Source organism: Olea europaea, chromosome 15, assembly GCF_002742605.1.
Source record: "Olea europaea var. sylvestris chromosome 15, O_europaea_v1, whole genome shotgun sequence".
Lineage (NCBI taxonomy): Eukaryota > Viridiplantae > Streptophyta > Magnoliopsida > Lamiales > Oleaceae > Olea > Olea europaea.
The window spans coordinates 24,549,738-24,567,393 of NC_036251.1; the positions used below are offsets into that span (position 1 = coordinate 24,549,738).

General features: G+C 33.9%; 3 protein-coding genes and 1 non-coding gene across 6 annotated transcripts; all 4 read left to right on the forward strand.

Annotated features, from left to right (window-relative positions):
• The first annotated feature begins 427 nt into the window (after positions 1-427).
• Positions 428-3,779, forward strand: LOC111410581 (lysine-specific demethylase JMJ706-like). 3 transcript variants are annotated; one of them, XM_023040994.1, is made up of 9 exons: positions 428-940; positions 1,145-1,301; positions 1,386-1,605; positions 1,750-1,803; positions 1,877-1,956; positions 2,046-2,323; positions 2,453-2,842; positions 3,012-3,217; positions 3,443-3,779. In XM_023040994.1, the coding sequence occupies exons 1-9, from the start codon at positions 652-654 to the stop codon at positions 3,575-3,577; spliced, it is 1,809 nt and encodes a 602-aa protein (XP_022896762.1). In that variant the 5' UTR covers positions 428-651; the 3' UTR covers positions 3,578-3,779. The 3 variants fall into 3 exon arrangements, with proteins under 3 accessions (XP_022896762.1, XP_022896763.1, XP_022896764.1); XM_023040995.1 differs by having other exon boundaries at positions 2,097-2,323; XM_023040996.1 differs by having other exon boundaries at positions 3,453-3,582.
• A 401-nt stretch (positions 3,780-4,180) lies between these two features.
• On the forward strand, positions 4,181-4,264 carry TRNAY-GUA. Its single transcript is given in 2 exon segments — positions 4,181-4,217; positions 4,229-4,264. It is a non-coding gene; the product is annotated as a tRNA-Tyr (tRNA).
• Positions 4,265-6,477: 2,213 nt separating this feature from the next.
• LOC111410582 (TOM1-like protein 1) lies at positions 6,478-9,726 on the forward strand. The gene is made up of 4 exons (XM_023040997.1): positions 6,478-6,644; positions 6,889-7,410; positions 7,935-8,180; positions 9,073-9,726. Exons 2-4 carry the CDS (start codon positions 6,892-6,894, stop codon positions 9,487-9,489), a joined length of 1,182 nt encoding a protein of 393 aa, XP_022896765.1. The 5' UTR covers positions 6,478-6,644; positions 6,889-6,891; the 3' UTR covers positions 9,490-9,726.
• A 379-nt stretch (positions 9,727-10,105) lies between these two features.
• Positions 10,106-11,046, forward strand: LOC111410583 (FAS1 domain-containing protein SELMODRAFT_448915-like). Its single transcript, XM_023040998.1, has one exon. It carries the CDS (start codon positions 10,131-10,133, stop codon positions 10,884-10,886), a length of 756 nt encoding a protein of 251 aa, XP_022896766.1. The 5' UTR covers positions 10,106-10,130; the 3' UTR covers positions 10,887-11,046.
• Positions 11,047-17,656: the final 6,610 nt, after the last annotated feature.

Consider the following 17,656-nt stretch of genomic DNA (forward strand, 5'->3'; position numbering starts at 1 on the left):
TAATTTTTGGAAGTCGTCGTCTCCTTTCTTACCGATGTGATAAAAGAAATTTTCACGACTCATCTTGAATCAAGGCCAAGAATACTTAAAAATTTGAAATCGTTAATGTTATGATGAAATGTTAGTACATTGGAGGAGATTTGATTGGATAGAGAAATCAAAAGTGAAAAGCAGTAATGAAAATAGTAACTTAAAAAGATTTCTGAATATTAATTAAACAAACAATATCTTAACATCCCTATTTTTTTAATACCATTTTCTGACGTGGCAACTCAGTAATCTCAACTACCAACCGCTGCACAAACATATAAATCTGGATTGGCAACGGTTCTTGAATTTGAATTTTCAAAAGTAACTGCTAAAGATTTTTCTTTAACTTTTGATTTCAAAATCCATTACTGGGTTTGTTCTTGATAATGATGGTTAGTCACATTCAATGCCCAAAACAGATTGCATTTTCATGTTATCAGATGATATTTTATTAGTTAACACTCCAGTTTTTTTGTAGTCTTTCACAATGTGTGTGGAAATCCTCATTCCATTTTCCTGCACAAGTACTAATCCTTCGTTAACTTCAACTGCAAACTCCGTTCGCAGGCAGAAAATGACTCGTCTGAGGGCAAAAGGGGGCGCAAGAAACTAAGGCATGAAATGCATTCAAGGGAGGATTCCATGTTTTCTCCTGATGTTGTGAGGAGAGTGAAAGGGGTTAATGCTTTTGCATCTCTTGGATTGAAACTAAATGCTGATGTAGAATCATCCACAAAGTGTGCTTCTCTTAAGAAAGATTGCTTTGATCTTAAAACTGATAAATTGAGCATAAATGATTTTTCTTGGACAGAGGAAATAGCAGAATGTCCTGTGTATCATCCATCAAAGGAGGAATTTGAGGATCCTTTGGTTTATGTGCAGAAAATTGCTGCAGAAGCATCAAAATATGGTATCAATATGTGATCGGAAAATCTTTCCTTTTAATTAGTTGAAACATCGTTCAATAAATCCGAAATAATCAAATAGTCCATTTATTTGCACATAAGCTAAGGTCTATTGAGTTCTTAGTTATAGTTACTTCTAATTCTCTGTTTTATATGGAATATATTGTCTTTTTTCATTGACTCCAAGGTGATGTTGATTGAATTTTTAGGCATTTGTAAGATTGTTCCACCTTTAATTTCTTCAATCCCAGCCGGGGTAGTGCTAATGAACGAGAAAAGAGGTTTTAAGTTCACGACTAAACTGCAACCTCTCCGACTTGCACAATGGGATAACGATGACAAGATCTTCTTCTTCATTAAAGAAAGGTATCTTTTGGACATTTTAATTATGAAAATGATGCAAGTCTGTTTCATTTTCTTCATGATTTAGACCTTCTAACTGTGTTTCAGATATTATACGATTCGTGAATTTGAGAAAATGGCCAACAAGGCAGCCTCTAGAAGATATTGCACTTCTGGTTGCCTTCCTTCAAAATACTTGGAAAGAGAATTTTGGAGTGAAATGCTGCATGGAAAGAAAGGAACTGTTGAATATGGTATCAATGTGGATGGAAGTGCCTTCTCGTGTTCCCCTGAAGATCCTCTTTCTACAAGCAAATGGAACTTGAAGGTTTTTATTTTTCTTCTCAATGTTTCTCTTTACACAAATACACGTGAATTCTCTTTTCTTCGATTTTCAGATATCCAGCCAACCCATTTTTCTATATTTTCCTTTAGTTCAGTCTTCTGATATCATCAAGTGCCTTTCTCTCAGACACTTCCAAAGCTGCCTAGATCTGCATTGCGTCTACTGGGAACTGCAATTCAGGTAGATGATAACTATAACACGATGAAACTAATCTAACTGCAAAGTGCTTTTAGGGATTTTTGTTTTGTTGTAGGGAGTATCGGAACCAATGCTTTACATTGGAATGCTATTTAGCATGTTTGCATGGCATGTCGAGGATCAGTATCTATATAGGTAATTTAACAGTTCAAAAGATTCCAATATGTTCACCATACATAGTTATTTAGACTTATTTTTCACAATATTGGGTTCGGCTATATCAGCATTAACTATCATCACTGTGGCGCTCCAAAAACGTGGTATGGAGTTCCTAGTTTTGCAGCTCTTCAATTAGAGAAAATCGTCCAAAACTGCATTTATAAGAATGAAATTTTACCTCTGGAGGGAGAAGATGGAGCTTTCGACATTCTAGCAGAGAAAACAACAATGTTTCCTCCAAATATTTTGCTGCAACACACTGTCCCGGTTTATAAATCTGTTCAAATGCCAGGGGAGTTTGTGATCACCTTTCCTAGAGCCTATCACTCGGGATTTAGTCATGGTAAGAAGTTTGGTACTTTTAGTGCATGTTTCATATTTATTCTCTCGACCAAACATGTGATTAACTCGTGTTACAATGCACAAAGGACATTGTGCAACGAAACTGATCTTTTACTAATTTTACATTCAGGTTTTAACTGTGGCGAGGCAGTAAATTTCGCAGTTGGAGATTGGTTTCCCTTTGGGGCAGAAGCTAGCACTCGTTATGCTAAGCTCGGAAGAATCCCAATTATCCCTTACGAAGAACTCCTCTGCAAAGAAGCGATGCTGCTTTTTAAGTCTTCGAGTCATCAACATAATTTACCTTCAGATTCCCTCTCTCTTCGTTGTATGAAGATTTCATTTGTATGTCTATTAAGATCACATCACCTTGCGCGCTGGTGTTTGAAGAGAGCAACAAAATCAGCAACTATTTGTCCTAAATCTCAAGGAACCATCTATTGCTTCCTATGTAAACGGGAATGTTATGTGGCACATCTCGTGTGCAAATGTTACGACGATCCCGTATGCCTTTTTCATGGTACTAACTCTTTTTACTTGCTGTGGAATCAAATTTACGAGAGTATTCCTTTTTCCCATTTCCTTTCAAGAAAAAAGAATCATATTGCATTAAAAATAGCTCTTTGCGATGGATAGATTGAAATAACATTCATGTAAATTAGACTGATATATTTCACTCTGTGATGCAGAGAGGGAGGTTCTTAACTGCAAATGTGGAACTTCCTGCAGAATCTATCTTAGAGACGACATATTAGAAATGGAAGCCGCGGCAAAAATGTTTGAACGGGAAGAAGAAATACATAGGAAAGTTGAGCTACAATTGGAATGTGAACCTTACTTGTGGATGCAGAATATAATTTCTAGCACAAAACAGAAATACATTCCTTACTGTGAGGTAAGTATGGAATTGCACATATGCTTGCTTTCTGAAATCAAGATTTCGATCCCTTGTGCGTTATTCCCTCAACATTTTACGACGGTCTGTCTTTACCAAGTTGGATTAATATGTCGTATAGCTTAGTCAAGTCAAATAGAATTTTCTTGGAAAGAATTCGACAAGACTCGATATGTTAATTTAGCATTACATTGGTATATAGTAAGAACCCTCTATTTGTATCAGCGTCTTTCAGGTCTGAATGAGGACAACCATAAAGGTCGAAATGCTAAAGTCAAAGGGAACAGGAAGAGGAGGAGGAATCAAAGGAAATGGCTTAGAACAATGATCGAATCCAAGTTGGAGCAGGAAAGAGCATGAAGAAGCACAGCATAGAGAAATGTAATTCATTGCAAACCACAAGAAAGAATTCCAAGAAAATTTCGTTGTCATAAAGGTGATTGTAAATCATAAAAGGGTCATGAACTGCAGAATGGCAGTCACTAAATAGGTATGTTAGTTTAGTGTTAGTAACAATATGTATTTATCTTCAAGTATTTGATCCTTTTGCAAATGATATCAATGGATGTGTATCTTCATCACTTCTTTACAACCTTTAAAAGTTGATTCTAAGTAAAACACTGGCCATATGCAATCACAGAGAACGATAGAGAGAAGAATATCAAAGAAGTAGAATTCCAATACATAATGTCTACTACTCATCTTATAAAGAAATAAAGTTAACCGGAAGAAAATTTCCAAGAAATGAGACGATACCTCATCGGTAGTCACCTTACGTAGAATACATGAGACAGTTTGTTAATTGATGTATACCAGAAAATCCCACTATGAATAACATTATTTTTACAAAATAGGTTCACTCTTGTTAGACTTTAGTGTGATTAGCGTGAACTATGAAGAAGACAATCCAGTTGCAACAGAACTTCAATTTATTTTTAAAGATGATCAAAGTACTTACTAATCCCGACCTTAGCTCAGTTGGTAGAGCGGAGGACTGTAGTTGTTGCTGTAATCCTTAGGTCGCTGGTTCGAATCCGGCAGGTCGGATTTTTTATTCTCTTTTTTATTTTTCTTTGTGCGTTTAAATTTTGAAATTGAAAATTGTGATAAACATAATAATTGATTCTATTTCGAGGCAGTCTGCTTTCATTCTTCAAGACTAAATTGTAAAGTGTTTTTCTTTTCCTATTTTTAAGTTTTTTGTTTTAGGTGAGAAAACCGTTGATTATTCTTAATATATGATTTAATTTAGATAAATATAAAATTCGGTTCCATAGTTGACATCGAAGATCGTTCTAGAAACGTGAGAAGTAGTCTTTGACTGAGCACGAAATATTATATTTAAGAAAGTTCTAAAAGGTACACGACATGACAAACTTCAAGTTTTGTGCGCGCATACTTAAGAAAATGTTTTTTATTTTACTATTATTTTAATTACCAATAAATTAAATAAATTTTAAGAACTTCATACATATTTTTCAAGTTTCCAAAAATAACATTATTTCAAAACAGTAAATACTTAAAATAATGGTTTTTAGGGCGGAGAACGCTATGTTGTAGATTGAGTTTCGATTATGATAAATTTTTTATTGGACTTTTTTTTTTTTTTGGGTAAATTTTAACAATACTTGAATATTCTATTGAATTGAACTTCCAAATAAGAAATTATTACTTGCTAAGAAATGACGAGACTTTTTCATCTAAATGAGCTTTAAAGTATCTCCAAGAATAGTTTAAAATTAGGTGTAAATTGATATTTTTTTTTAAAATCACCTTAGCATTCTAATTTACATTCCAATGAATCTAAATCCAATATTTGATTGGTATAATTTTTCACGTGAAAAATGTTAAAATAAAAATATTTTTTAATATTCGTTTGACTTTGTTTTATGTAAAAATTGTCAACTAAAGGGATAAATTTACTAGTACTGGGAATGAAATTTGTTTTCATTGCAAAAAAAGAAAAAAATCAAAAAAATCATCTTTTTTTTTTGTGTTCATTTGACTTTATTTTACATGAAAATTGTCAATTAAAGAAATTTATTTTAAATTTTTTTACAATTAGGGATATAATTTGTTTTCATTGTAAAATAAATAAAAAATCGGCTAGCAGCCTAGAAAATGAATTCTCACCATTCCTCTTTTTTTTTTTTTGATAACCCAGGTGTCCCAGCTTAACCGGACTAAATCCTGGACCTCTAGCCCCCGGCCCCTCAGTGACTAGTGAAGGTAAATCGCAGGTTGTGCCCTTGTTGGTTCCCAGGTTCCCACATGGCTTTTACTCCTTCCCCAAAGGGACCCTCCTCCATGGTTATTACATCACCAAGCTGCTCCAACCCTTCCTCTGGTTATTACATCACTTGGCTGCTCCAACCAGGAATCGAACTCCTCACACTTGGTTCCAGAGCCCCCCCAATGTGATTGTTCCGCCAACTTGGATGTGCCCTGGGTGGCAATTCTCACCATTCCTCAATTTGATGGAAAATGGTTTAGGTGACATTAAAGTGGGAAAATGAATTCCTAGAAAAAAAACCTATCAAACATTCATTTTTTTGTTTAGGGTGGAAATCAATTTCCACTTCCATGAAATTCATGTCTATCAAACATGGTCTTATGAATGTTAAAAAGATGTAAATTGAAGGGGTTTTTTTTTTTTTAACAATTTCTGATAAAAATACAATTTAAATCTCATTTGCATCTTTCCATTGGAGTGTTTCGATTACTTTAAAAATCTAAATTTCCATTTTACATGTTATCTTAGAGGTGTTCAACATAAAATTGACTTTCTTTTGATTCGGTATTATACTATTTGTACAAAATGTGTTTACAAATTTTGTTGATCGGGCCATTGATTTTCAATAATTTAAAATTTTGGTTTTGAAACGATTGTGGTAAATATTACTTTGTCAACCAACTTTGTACAATTGTATATATAACATAACTCATTTTTTCGACACTTAAATATAAGATGGGATGTTATCTCTGAATCTGAACATTTTTGAACACTATATCTAACCATCCTAAGTATATCGTGAGCTTGTTTGATCCCCATATTTGGGGAAAAATGTCTTTTTAATAATTTATTGATGAAAAATGTGTAACTAAAAATAAAGAATTTTTTTTATTAGAGTGTAATATTATTTTATTAAAAAATATGTAGTTAAAATAATATCAAAACATCGTTAAAGAATATATATTTTTTCGAAAAACGGTGCGCAAACAAGGGCCATGTATAACTGTCCTCGAATTTTATTATTATTGTTACTTTTTTATATTATTTTATTTTTTCCATTCCGTAAAGTACAAGACGCAAGACTGGGACTGCAAGTCAGCAACCCTTTATAGGAACTCCGGCAGATTTCCTTCCAAGCGAGAGCAAAAATCGAGTCTTCTCAGAAACGCGCAACTTGCCTCTTTCAATTATAAGGTACACTTTCAAAATCTTTCTTTTGTTTCTTGATCTGATCATTGAATTTCCTCGTGTATTTTGATTATCTCTGATGGTGAGTTAGTTTATTTATGATGAAACTTGGATTATTTTAATGTAGGATGTTAGTTTATATTATGGGTTTTTGTTTTGATACTTCATGGGTTTGCTTGTGTGGGTTTTAACCAACGGAAATATTTGTTTCTCGGTTTTTGTAAGTATCTAAGAAAATTTGGTTTTTCAGAAGATGAGTGATAATTTGATGGAAAAAGTTAGTGCCTTTGGGGAAAAATTGAAGATTGGAGGGACTGAGGTGGGGCAGAAGATAAGTGCTGGTGTGAGTTCAATGAGTTTCAAGATGAAGGAATTTTTCCAAGGTCCGAATCAGACGGAGAAGATTGTTGAGGAAGCCACTGCCGAAACCCTAGATGAGCCAGATTGGGCCACGAATCTTGAACTTTGTGATATGATCAACCATGATAGGATCAACAGTGTTGATTTGATTCGGGGAATTAAGAAACGGATTATGTTGAAGAACCCCAGGGTTCAGTACTTGGCTCTTGTGTTGCTTGAAACTGTTGTGAAGAACTGTGAGAAAGCGTTCTCTGAAGTCGCTGCTGAAAGGGTGCTTGATGAGATGGTGAAGCTGATTGATGATCCTCAGACTATGGTCAACAATCGGAATAGAGCACTGACACTGATCGAATCTTGGGGAGAGTCATCAAATGAGCTGCGATACTTGCCTGTTTATGAAGAGACATATAAGGTATCTTATCTGTTGAATGTACCTGATATCATTAGTCCGTTGATTATTGCTTTCTATTGGACTTTGTTATATGCAAACGAGCAGCAATTAAAGACCAATTGTCCCTGTGTTTTATCTTTTAGTAGCATAGGCTTTCTTTACTTGAGCAAAACTTTCCTGCAGTTTATATAGAATTATTAATTGTACATCCCCATTCCATTTTTTTTTTTTTAAATGTTTATGGCTGATGGGCTGCCTGAATAATTTGATCGCTTTTAGTCTTGCACATAACAAAGCAGACTCCTAGAAATTATTAATATCCTAATTGATATCTGATCTAAAAATTGCTTCAATAGTAACAGTGAGAGTTAGCACACAAATTAATGGAAAAGACAGTTTTAAACTATATAAATTTATGCGAAGGCATGTGAGCTGGAAGGCCAAGAGCATAGTTCATTGTCATGGTATCACCACAGCTTGCCCAGCTCTATGATATATTTTCTTGAACTTGTTTCCTCATATTCTTGGCTCTTGCCTTATCTTAGAGTCTGAAATCAAGAGGCATAAGGTTCCCTGGCCGTGATAATGAAAGTTTAGCTCCTATATTCACTCCTCCCAGATCTGTCTCAGCTTCAGAATCAGATGCTACTCTTGCACAACATCTACATCGGGATATCCCTGAACAAACCTTTTCAGCAGAACAAACGAAAGAATCATTTGACGTGGCAAGAAACAGTGTGGAGCTTCTTAACACCATTTTATCCTCTTCTCCTGAGCAAGATGCTCTCAAGGTACTCTTACAACTTAATATTAATGTCAAATGTGAAATTTTGGAACTTCTCTTACTCTTAATATCATGTAAGATCTCATTCAAAGTCTGAGTTTTCTGTTACATTGTTCTGGCCTTTTTTCTTTCACCAAATCCATGCTTTTAGAAATTTGTTAAAGTCGATTATCTTGTTGTGTAGTTGCTTTGTGCAATAGTTACGTAATCTTGGTTGTTATACATCATTAAATAATTGGGGTATCCTACCATTCACGTATTTTGCCTCTTCTTGTTCTTTGCAATCAAACTTCACTAGCCACATTATTTCTTTGATATTAATTTGCAATAGTGGTTTATACTACATACTTATATCCATGGTTTAGATTTCTGTTGTGTTGATAATTACAGCCATCAAATCAACCATAGTGAGGTTTGATTGCAATTTGCAAACATTAAACTTGATTTCTCATTTTTATTTGTTGACAGAGTAAATGATTTCTAGTCTATGTTCTTTTCAAGTATAAAAGCGACTTCTCATTGAGCAAACTTATCAAATTTCATCCATCACAAACTTCTACGTTCTTGACCATATATAGAGGAGATTTTACTATTGAAATAAAGATTTCCAAAATTAGGTAGATTTAATGGAGGAAGCTCGGAATTAGTTCCATTCATGGCATAACTTTGGGGATTTATGTTCTCAGTTCTAGACATATTGTATTTGAGCCATGTAACAAATTGAGCGCACACTAGTTTATCACATAGGGGGCTGACTTCTGTTGTTGAGAGTCTTTTGATGTCATAAAACTTTCAAATGATAGTTTTCTTCTTTGTAGCACAGTATTTTCCAGTTATATAAAGCATCAGTTTTTATTTTTGTTTTCTTCATTCGAATAACTTTTAGATAGTTTCTGCAGGATGACTTGACCATTACACTAGTACAACAGTGCCGAAAGTCGCAATATACTGTTCAAAGAATCATCGAGACAGCTGGAGATAACGAGGCCCTACTCTTTGAAGCACTGAATGTGAATGACGAAATTCAGAAAGTCCTTTCTAAATTTGATGACATGAAGAAACCTTTGGTTGTTCATAGGGAGCCAGAACCCGCTATGATACCTGTAACTGTTGAGCCCGATGATTCTCCCCGGGTAGGAAAAGAAGAAGCTCTTATCAGAAAATCATCAGGCGCTCATAGTGGATCTCCTGGAGGGAACAATGATGACATGATGGACGATCTTGATGAGATGATTTTCGGCAAGAAAGCTGGTGGTCCGTCGGATTCAAAATCAAAGAAACAGCAGCCATCTAAAGATGATCTTATTAAATTTTAACTATCCTCCAAGGCCTTGGACAATGTTGATGTGAAGCTAGATTGATATTTTTAACTTCAATTCTAAAACCGTCACACTCTTTCGTTCGTAGAAAATTGTGCTTTATAATACATTATTTGAGCAGAATTGTGTATTCTATTTACAGTGGAACTGCAGGATATTTGCCATGTAAGGATTTGTTAACAGCATATTTTGCATATGAATATGATCCTAGGTATGGTTTCTAATTGAGTAATCTATTTAGCCTAATCTTCTTTCTATTTATGATTCTTTTCGTATACACTCTTAAGAAATATGGGCGGAAATGGAGGATAATAGACAAAATCTTGCATGTTTCTCTTCTCTGAATGTGTAGTCTTATTCCATTATGCATGCCAAACATGGTTTAGAAGTTCAATCCTGCACAAGCCAAGTCGGGATGTGATTGGAGTTGGAAAATGCGGGCCTCGGGCTTCCCGATCCCTGTTCGGTGTACGAAAGAAAAGAAAATGGTATAAAAGAAGAAAATATCCTATTCATGCAATAAGGATGAGCCTTAGTTGTTACAGCAGCAAGTATGCATGATCAAGATAACCAGGAAATTTAAATAAAAATTAAAATGAAAACCTGTTAACATTGCAGTTATATCTACGCTAACATTAATGTGCCCAAAAGTTGTCATTTCAATTTCATTGTCCACTTATTACGTCATGGCTTTGTTAATTCTTCTTGTGGTACTCGTATCATCAGCCACTGCCACAGACACTTCAAGAAACCAAGCCATGACTACAGCCATAGAAGAAATGCAGAGAGCCAATTACTTCACTTTTGTAATGCTCATAAAGATGGCCCCTTCTGATCTTGTTAATGGCAACATCACTTTCTTGATGCCTAACGACCGGATTCTTGCGAAAACCGGGATGCCCGAAAACAGAGTGGTCGACTTCTTGCTCCACCACTCAATCCCTTCGCCTCTTCTTATGGAACACCTCCTGCATTTCCCCACAGGTTCCTTGATCCCAACATCTATGCCTGGCTTTGTCCTCAAAATTTCAAACGACGGCCGAAGCCGGTTTTTTCTCAACAACGTTAGAATTATTAGTCCTAATATTTGTACTCGAGGGTCTTCTATAAGATGCCATGGCATAGATGGAGTAGTACAGGCCACATCAATTATGCCCCAGCCTAACGTAGTCCCACCTTCTTGTCCTAGTAACGGTACCCGAGGAGGTACTCCGGTGGCTGCAGCCCCATCTCCGCCATCACCAGAACCTTTGGCTCCAGTTACGATTCCGGTAAGGACCCCACCACCTGCTGATTCAAATGGTAGTCCCCAAAATTCCAATTCTCCTCGGATGTGCAATGCAGGACTATTTGATTTGGTAACGACATTTTTTATGGTAGTTTTGTTTATCTAGTAGTTCATAATATGGATATCCCTATCACACTGGCTGTTGCCCAAATTAACCAAGCCAAAAAATCGAAAATTGTACATGTAAAACTCATTATCATGTCCTTTCAAGTGATTATTATAAAGTGTTGACACAATTAAAAAAAGTCGAAAAGATCTTTTGCCAAGTATGATATATACCTAATTGTATCTCTTTGAAAACGAAGTTAACTTATAAAAATGCATATTCGTCATTAAAATTAATATGCTTCTCTCTATCCAGAACGATATCATTTTTTTATATATAATATTTGTTGTGTCACGGACCCCTCTCTCTCTCTCTATATATATACACACACACACAGAGTACGATCAACGGCATTCATAAAATATAGAAACAAAAAACAAATTAAATTTGACCAATTTGCTTCTCTTAATTTGATGAGTAAACGTAGTTAATTTAATTTGTTGAATAGACGGATGAACATAAAACCATTGACCAGAATTCATATTAAAACCAAAATAAATATCGTATGGGACTGCATCATAATATAAAAATAACTAAATTTTATATTGAGGTGATATATTCATAAGTATACAGTAATATTATATATCTATATTCTGAAAGACCATCAAATAAAAAATACAATGCAGTGCATTTATTAATAAACTGATTTTTATAATATTAGAATTCAGCAATAATATACTTCACGGTTCACACCTCGACAGGACATGCGTTTCACGTTTTGTTTGAAGTAGTCAAGTATGTCCTAGAGAACATTGTTCACAAGAAGACATTATTTTACTAATAATATCTAAGGACGACCACAAAAGGATCAACCAACCCTTATTTCATTTAATCGAATTCTTGGGAGACGTGACAATATTGTACCGCAATCCAATTTGAATAGGGTCATGCTACACAAGCATAATTGTTGACATGCAGGACGACCGAACACTCACACCTCAGGGATAGGGCATTATTTTATTCACGCGAGGTCCACGCTCCATGTGAGGATCGGTTACCAAAATTCGGGCACTTTGTCATTCTCCATTTAAATATGTATACTAGTGAAAAGAGAGTAAAATATGGCATATTACAAGAGCAAGACAAAGTTCCGAACCTACTATAGGAAGGAAGCCTTGCGAGACGACAAGCCTTTAGACATGAAACCTTTGAGCGAAGTCATTTGAGCTACGAAACCTGCAATCAAGGAAAAGGCCATGTGCATTAAAGAGAAGTGTGTAAGTTGTCACATTCCTTGCCTTCCAAAAATGTTAGAAAATGGGCAAGACACGACAAAGCAACGATCCAAGAGCGGATTTGACAAGGGGGCAAGAGACTACCATTTCATGGTACATTATGAGTTACAAACAAACCTAGCTAGCCTTGGTTTCACGGATCGCTTGTGCGGTCCCCAAGGTTCTGCTTCTCGAGACAGCCTTCTCCCCTTGCACAGGTTGTCAAGCCCGAAATAATCGGTACTTATGCTTACTTATGGGTAGAGATCGGTACCCAAGTGTTGGCGATGTTGTTGTGCCACATGGGGAGGGAAGTTTGCTCGGTATGTAACACTGGGAAGGGAACTTAATTGAAGATCAAATGGTCCGTTGTAGATCACTCTTGGATGTGATATTCATTATTTTTTTAGAATGGGAGAAGGGATCTCACTCCTTTTTATTTTATTTTATTTTTTATAGAACATGGAAAAAAAAAATTAAGCAAATTTGACTTTACATAACCTAACAATATCAATTACCCAAGGTTGTCCCTGAGAGTGGGGGTGCCGTGCATGAAATCTAAAAGCATGTCCATCTTTCACTTAATAAAGAAACGTTTATAAAGCAAAAAAATAAAGATCTTATACTAATTCACTAATATAAAGCTATTGTATTGCAAAGTATTTGTACAGAGTGCAAGTGTTAGATGTAGTGTTGACAGAATTGCATTGGTTACGAATACTGCATTATTTGGACACTGCCCATTGGCATGATGCCACGTGGCATCCTGTCAAGTTGTAAAAGAGTAGAACTCTATTACAAAAGTATAGTACTTTTTTATTTTATTTTTTTATTTACATATCATGAAAGAATAGTTTTTTTATTTAAATTAACCACGTAAATTTACACTCGAAGTGTGGTTAATTCTTGGTTCCAAATTACGGATCGAACAACTACAAATTCCAATATCCTTGATCACCAAGCTTCAAACCCCTAGTGTTTATTGGTATTATTTCAAGTTAAAAGTGCACTGATAAGTGGTACCAAGGAAAAAAACCAATTCCAAGAGTTAGTTCACTCTTGGGTTGGAATCACATCACACAAGAGGAACAAGAAAATAATTTCTCTCCTCTATATGTCAAATTGAGTTCTCGAATAGCAATCACTACTCCATAATGAATTTAGGTAATCTATATGACAGTATAGTATATATTAATTTATGTCCATGTTCATAATATAAAAATTAATTTATACGTGTCATGTCCAATACATTCCAAGATATACTAATGTTCTAATGCCAATACTCAAAATGGAAATTTTTTTTAAGATCCAAATAATATTTGTGTTTCTCTACACAAATACCTAGCTCATACATCACAAAGCAATTGAAGGCGCTTAATCCTATGTTCATGATTACAAATGCAAAAAATATTTTTGAAAAATTATAAATAAATAACAAATATTATTTAATGACAAAATGAAACATCAACGATAATAGTCATACATTAACACTATCAATTCATTTGTTTGGTGAATCAGAAGTAGAATTGGGCAAAAAATTCAACCAAATCAATCAAATCAGCTCAGGTCTATTTGACACGGATAATTGGTTTGGTTTGATTTTTTTTAAACAAAACTATAGTGAATCGGTTCAATTATGGTTTGAAACCTCAAATTGCTGGTTAACCGAAAGACCCAACCTACTTAAATGTTTATTTTTATTTTTTTAAGAAAAATAAAAATCAAAAATTATTCATAATCTCATAACTATATTTTAATCATCTCCAATCTATAATGTTGCCAGTAAGTAATAGCCTTAGAATTTCCCTTTTACAAGCTCATTAAGTTATACTTAACCTTTTTTCCTTATTTAGGCAATCATGCTACATAATGCATAAAAAAGCAAAAAAGTTTTTAAATTTTCTGTTTATCTATCTCTATTAATTTTATTTTATTTGTTAATCAATAAATCTTGTAATATAAGGTTATTTAGTTAGATTATTTCTTATAATCTAATTGGACCCAAATTTTGGACTATTATTATTATTTTTTTAATTTAACTTGGACTAAAAATTCAAACAGACTAACCAAACCAAATCGATTTGGTTCGATTCGATTTAAGAGCAAGAGTGACTGGTTTGGGTTAAAATTCATCCAAACTGACAATTTGATTTTGATTTCGAGTTGAAGCGAAACTAATTCAAACCAAATTACGTCCAGGCCTAATCAGAAGTAGTAGCAATGGGACCAATGGCATACTTTGTGAAGAAGGCTTTGCCTGTGAAGTGATTCGGCTTAGTTATTTGCTATAGTCTTTTAAATCGACTTGATTTAGTGGGTGAACAATAGTCTCCTTAAATTAAAAATAAAATAAAAATCATTCCCCATAATTATAGGACAACCCTAGTTATAATGTGTTACATATGTAACACATTATAACTAGGGTTGTCTTATAATTATGGGGAATGTGCATTCTTACATCCTGCATAGCTTAGAGTCGGTCCTGTCTATACAAATGAGGAATATGCTATACTAATAGGGAGGTTGTCACAGCCTCCCTTGACCGACATTCACAATAGGTGACAATCCCACATTTTTTTTTCACGAGTTCCATGCGTGTGAGAAACTGTCATACCTTCTATCATCTATTTCATGTCACTTTAACTTAATTCATACCAATGAGTTGTGTCTAGAATGCGATGCTAGATCTTTGCTCTAAAAAGTCATAGAGGCAACTATGAATGTGAGTTAAATATTCGCTACTATGTTATTACTTCTTCCATGACATGAGAAATATGTTTGCATTAATCAACATGTCACAAATGGTCATTTTCATCTGGTTCATTCGTTTATCTTCCACCACCAACCCTTTCCTACCCCTTTCACAAGACCACCATTCTCACGACCCCCACCATCACCTTCGGTCGATTTTCCATTGCAATCAATGCAGAGCCCCCCAAATCATAATTCCAATCAAACTCAAATTTTCATAACCCAATTTCACAATACAAATTAGAACCGGCAAAGATGAGACGGCCATAATCCTAAATGTGGTGGTGTGGTGTGAAATTGGGTTCTACACTTCTGCTATTCTCAATTCACGTCATTGTTTTACTTTTTGTCAAAATTAATTTATTATTTAGTTGTATTTTATTTTTGTAGCGGAAAAAAATATTATAAGATTTACCCAACTTTAAAATGTACATGATTGTATAATATATTAGTATGAAGTTATTCTATTGTACAGAATAATCAAATTTATTAAATAAAATATCATATAACAATTTTTAAAATTTTAAAATCAAATATGTTTGTCAGTTTCTTGTTTTAAGAAACAATTTTTTAAAATGATAAACTGAACTCATTTTCTACAATATTTGAACAGGCCTTCAAAACAAAAGGCTGGAAATAAATTCAAAACTCAAAAATTAAAATTTGAAGCACAAGTGAAATGGGACATTAAGTTTTACATAGAATTCGTGAATAAATTACTCCCAAAGTAGCAATTTGAGCTAAGTGAAGCCCAAATTAAATGGAACCTTAAGTTTTGTTTTACATAGAAATCGCGAATAAATTACTCCCAAATTAAAATTTTGAAATAAATGGAAAGAACAATAGTCGACCGCGCAATTTTCCATATACACCAAAATATAGAGTTTTGCTATTTTACCAGGTAGGGGTAGAACCCCCTTGTACAAAAAATTGGCTAAACCCCTCCCCCCAAAAAACAAAAAAGATGTCGTGATTGGTATGAATTCTGTGAACTCCTACTTGTACGTCAAGATTCGTCCCAAAATATATATGGTGAGAAACTTATGGGAGCTACCTTGGAAATAAATTCATACCAACCATATTGAAATTCTTTCTCCTCAGAAATGGTATATTATCAATTTCGAAAATATTATTTAGCATCAGTGGTGTTAAAATATCAATCTAAGTGTCATAATGTGATAAATTTAATTAAAATTCAAATTTTATGTAATTCATTTATTTGGATCTATCATTTAATGTCACTTAAGTGCCCCTTAAAATAATTTTATAACACCAATAGTACTAAATAACGTTATTCATTACTTTATCCTTTCTTTGTTTCCTTTTTCTGAAGTGATTATTTTATTCTTCTAGCATAAATCAAATAATTGTGTTTACTTATTTCTTACCTAATTCAAGTTGGTTGAAGGCAGCACGAATACGAAGGAGTAAATGCAGTTACAATAAATAAACAGAAAAAGAAAATCCCATAACAAACATTGACCAACTATAACCACACATCGTCACGCCTATCTACCAAATTTTGTCACGCAAACATAAATAAGCCGGACTTCTGCCATGTCCATGTCTAGAGGGTAAAATGAACAAGAAAAAAAAAAGTATTGCTTATATGAAGTGCAATCGATGAATTGGTTTATCTAGAAACTACACGTTGGAATTATAAGTAAACATCTTCCTTCATTTTATATTTTTGTGCAAATTCATGCAACATTCCATGTTTTAAAAATCGATTTCGATATTAACTAGAAAAAGATTAATGATCAACTGTCAAAGGAGTAGCTTATGATTGAATCAAGAATGAGAAAAATTAAGCCCCGTTTGATATAGATAAACATCAGACTCTTTTTTGATAGATTTTGATAAAAGTTGATGGAAAGTGTGATTAAAAATTGTGGGGTCGATGAGATGTGTGGTTAAAATTAATTGTTGACATTGACTTAGATTTTATTCCACTTTTGTAGTGAAATCATAAGCGATTCAATTAGTAAACAAAAATCAAAGTTGGCGTGAACCGGCATTTTTAGTTGCGAATCGTTGATTCTTAGATGATGTCTTGAATTCTAAATGTTCGATTTTAACCAATAATCCAATTCTCAATCCATTTGTAATTCGTGGTCTAATTTGACATCTTATTTTGAATGTAGCCAATATATTAAAATTGAGAAAATTAATGGAGTGTATGAGAATTCTGTATTGCTTAACAAAACACTCGCTATACATAGATTAAACATACTATACATGCATTTGAGCATTTACATCCACACGATAATCCTTCACGTGATAAGCATTCATTTATAATCCCTAAATTATACTACATGCCAATTTTTTTAAAAGAAAGCTCAACTAACAAGCTATTCAAACTTTTCTTGTTGAACTGGTCGATTTAATACTCTTTATGATTCTCATTTAATTTTAGATAACTATTCGAAATCTTATCCATTAAAAAAATATAAATATGCTCTTCAAACACAGTGTGTCATAATTATTGTTTTTGTTTTTATTTTTATATGATTGAACGTAGAAATACTTGTTCATGTCCTTATAGTTGACTAAGGACGTGCAAGTTTAATCGACGTGCCATATCGTTAGACAAAAAATTAAGGGTGTTAGGTGGCCCGTTTCGCACACAAAGTCAAACTGCTAACAAATACTCAAATTATTATTATTAGTTTTAGCAAATAATTAGTAATGCAATGGTTTATTATATCAAATTAGGTGGTTTTAAATACATTGAATTATTTCAATAATTTAAAATGTAGCAAAAATTTTCTTGGGGGGGGGGGGGGGGGGGGGGGGGGGAAAAAA

What these genes read in the sequence shown, in the direction of transcription:
- LOC111410581 (XM_023040994.1), top strand. Translation starts at nt 652, where the DNA reads ATGCATTCAAGGGAGGATTCCATGTTTTCTCCTGATGTTGTGAGGAGA. An exon ending in CAAGCAAATGGAACTTGAAG is followed by an intron (nt 1,606 to 1,749) that starts GTTTTTATTTTT and finishes CCTTTCTCTCAG; the next exon opens with ACACTTCCAAAGCTGCCTAG. An exon ending in TACTGGGAACTGCAATTCAG is followed by an intron (nt 1,804 to 1,876) that starts GTAGATGATAAC and finishes GTTTTGTTGTAG; the next exon opens with GGAGTATCGGAACCAATGCT.
- LOC111410582 (XM_023040997.1), top strand. Translation starts at nt 6,892, where the DNA reads ATGAGTGATAATTTGATGGAAAAAGTTAGTGCCTTTGGGGAAAAATTG. An exon ending in TTTATGAAGAGACATATAAG is followed by an intron (nt 7,411 to 7,934) that starts GTATCTTATCTG and finishes GCCTTATCTTAG; the next exon opens with AGTCTGAAATCAAGAGGCAT. An exon ending in CTGAGCAAGATGCTCTCAAG is followed by an intron (nt 8,181 to 9,072) that starts GTACTCTTACAA and finishes TAGTTTCTGCAG; the next exon opens with GATGACTTGACCATTACACT.
- LOC111410583 (XM_023040998.1), top strand. Translation starts at nt 10,131, where the DNA reads ATGTGCCCAAAAGTTGTCATTTCAATTTCATTGTCCACTTATTACGTC.